General features: G+C 40.1%; 1 protein-coding gene across 1 annotated transcript in view; it reads left to right on the plus strand.

The window, feature by feature from the left end:
- LOC106868984 (dentin sialophosphoprotein) overlaps window positions 1-3,445 on the plus strand; it is a 42,600-nt gene that overhangs the window by 14,258 nt on the left and 24,897 nt on the right. Inside the window, exons 5-6 of the mRNA XM_052977120.1 lie at window positions 591-627; window positions 1,199-1,338. Coding sequence (XP_052833080.1) covers window positions 591-627; window positions 1,199-1,338 — 177 coding nt within the window. The remainder of the gene's footprint in view (window positions 1-590; window positions 628-1,198; window positions 1,339-3,445) is intronic.

Raw genomic sequence — 3,445 nt, forward strand, 5'->3', positions numbered from 1 at the left:
GGGTAACAATGAAGGGAGAAGGTGGGTAGGAGTGAAGAGAGGAAGTAGATGAGAGATGAGAGGAGAGAGGAGGGGAGTCAGATGAAGAGGGGAGGGAAATTGAGTCCATATAGTGTGAAGGAGCAAAGAGAGAAGATTAATTTCTGTTCATGGCGAAGGCGGGAGCCCAGATGGTCCCTGTGCAAGTATCTACAGCTATAGCCTCAGGCCAACCAAAGCTTTGTGAATGAGTTTGTTTGATATGTGTGTGTGTGTGTGTGCATGTGTTTGTGTTTATCCCCACCACCACTGCCTGTTGGTGTGTTTATGTCCCCATAACTGGCAGTTTGGCAAAAGAGACCAATTGTATAAACACCAGGTTTTAAAGAACTAAGTCCTGGGGCCAATTCATTCAACAAAAATTTTCCAAGGCAGAGCCCTGGCATGGTTGCAGTCTAATGACGGCAACAAGTAAAAGATAAAAGATATATTTATGCATTTAACCACACATAACGAACTTCATTTCTTTCTCTGTTTTCATTTTGGAAATATTGCATTTTTGCCTGTTTTAAACATTTTCTGCTTGTTTTCTTTTTTATTTCTTTTGACAGATGAAGAATTTGAGATTGCTAACTGACGAAAATGTTGGTAAGTCTAGCCATCATCATCATCATCGTTGCCATCGACTTTGTTATTGTGGTCATCATTGTCATTCTCTTCCTCTGCCTCCTCTTCTGCCTCCTTTTCCTCCTCCTCTACCTCTGAGTCATCTTCTCCCCCCCTCTGCCTCCTCCTCCTCTGCTCTGCTCGCCCCCTCCTCAACCTCCTCTGCTCGCTCCTCCTCTTCCTCTTCTACCCCCTTTCCCTCCTCTACTTCCTCCTCCTTATCCGCACTGTCATCCGCATGACGATGACGATCATCATCATCATCATCATCATCATTACTACCACTACCACCACCACCACTACCACCAACACCACCATCATCATCACCACTGTCCTACTCCTCCTCCCACCTATCATCATCATCATCACCATCATCGTCACCATGATCATCATCTTCTCATGTAACATAAACACATCATAGTATCAACTCCTCACCACCATTTCATTGACAATATTTATGCTTTCAGTTTGTTTTATTTATTTATAAATCTTCTTCTTCTTCTTCTTTCTCTTCTTCTTCTTCTTCTTCTTCTTCTTCTTCTTCCCACAACAGAATTGCCAGAGAGATATCCCTCTGCCAATTTATCGCAAAAACTGAGCAACATAACCAACTGGACCGGATCTCGCAAAGAGACATCTAGCAGCAAACACGGGAAGCAATGTGGACAGTGTGAAGTTAACAAAGCAGATTTCGTAAGACATGCACTGTTTTTAAATTATTCCCTTATATATTTATTCGTTCATTTATTTTTTTTATTTGCTGCTTCTTGGGAGATTCCACAGACTTGAAGATTTTGTTGCATTGCATTTTAACCTCTCTCTTTACTCTCTTTTACTCTTTTACTTGTTTCAGTCATTTGACTGTGGCCATGCTGGAGCACCACCTTTAGTCAAGCAAATCGACCCCAGGACTTATTCTTTGCAAGCCTAGTATTTATTCTATCGGTGTCTTTTGCCGAACCGCTAAGTTACGGGGACCTAAACACACCAGCATCGGTTGTCAAGCGATGTTGGAGGGGACAAACACAGACACGCAAACATATACACACACATACATATATATATACATATATACGATGGGCTTCTTTCAGTTTCCGTCTACCAAATCCACTCACAAGGCTTTGGTCGGCCCAAGGCGATAGTAGAAGACACTTGCCCAAGGTGCCACGCAGTGGGACTGAACCCGGAACCATGTGGTTGGTAAGCAAGCTACTTACCACACAGCCACTCCTATGCCTCGAGGAATTTAGTCAAAATGTTTTGATAAATTTACAAACTGAATGACAGAAAAATTCTTTGGTCCAATACTATATGAGATGTTATCACAAGGCTCCCAGACTAGTTATGTTCAGTAAAAAGTAAATTATTACCCTACACGCATAAGTGAAAGCAGGGTATTGTAATCCCTTGCCTTTGTTTGTTTGTCTGTGTGTTTGCAAAATTACTGGAAAATGGCTGAATGCATTTTCACCAAATTTGGCAGAAAAACTCATCGGGTGAGTGGCTCAAAATGATGAAAATTTGGTTTGATTATCTTTAAATATACATAAATACATGCATAGATATATGACTCTCTCTGTGTGTGTGTATGTGTGTGTGTGTGTGTGTTTGTGCATGCTCACATATGTGTGTGTGTGTACAGTGATGGATTTGGAAGTTTTGTTTATTTACGAGTTGATTTTTTAATTTCACTAGAATATAAATATATATATAATGGTATAAATATTTCATTTTGTTCACCTTCTTTTTCATATGAATCGATCCTCATCTGCATGTGCATAGATCATGGTGTACCTATGTGTATAGACACGTGTGGGTACATACATGTACGTAAACATGTGTGGGTACATACATACATAAACACATACATAGGTATGCAACTGTGTGTGTGTGTGTGTGTGTGTGTACAATGATGGATTCAAGAGTTTCATTTATTTATGAGTTGATTTCATTGGCATATAAATACCTATAATGAAGGCATGGGTAAGCAACACATTGTAAGCTACATTATAATTTGTGAAGAAATTTACCTGCACAGAGGATATGGATTGCCCCTCCATTGCCGTTTTTTTTCATTTACCTTAGTTTTAACCTCATCTGTATCAAAATAGTCGTCTTGCACAGCAAACATCTATCCCAACATTCCTGTCACTTTTGGAATCCAGACTGAAAGTCTTTTTCCATAAGTGATTTGAGGACCTTCTGCAATTCGCTCTTGATCTTGGCAATGGTGTTAAAACGGCAACCTTTGAGCTGCATTTGCATTTTGGGAAAGATGTGGAATCTACATGTGCTAAATCTGATGAACAGGGTGGGCGCAGAAGTGATACCATGTTCTTTTTGGTGAGAAACTCACAAGTGAAGAGAGCTCAGTTATTGTGAAGAATACGATTCTTCATGCTCCACAGATCCAGTTGCTTTTGCCGAATGTCCTCCCTCAAGTGCTTCAAAACATCATTGATTATCCTGATGAATCTTCTCCACATTTCCAGGAGTGATGCTCATGGCAGGTCTTCCATATTGCTCATTGTCTTCCAGGGATATTCTTCTACTTTTGAAGCACCTGTTCCATTCAAAACATTGCATGCGACCCATTGCCTTGTCACCATAAACTTGCCAAAGCATGCTCAATGTCTCTGTAGCAGATTCCCCAAATTTAATACAAAATTTCAGTTGGCTCTCTGTTCCTGTCCATGACAAAATTGCAGACTACAGCATACACTGGTTCACAAAAACACCAATTTCACTAAGCATTAATTTTGCTACCTTGCAAAGACTATATATATATATATATATATAT

Source organism: Octopus bimaculoides, chromosome 27 (assembly GCF_001194135.2).
Source record: "Octopus bimaculoides isolate UCB-OBI-ISO-001 chromosome 27, ASM119413v2, whole genome shotgun sequence".
NCBI lineage: Eukaryota > Metazoa > Mollusca > Cephalopoda > Octopoda > Octopodidae > Octopus > Octopus bimaculoides.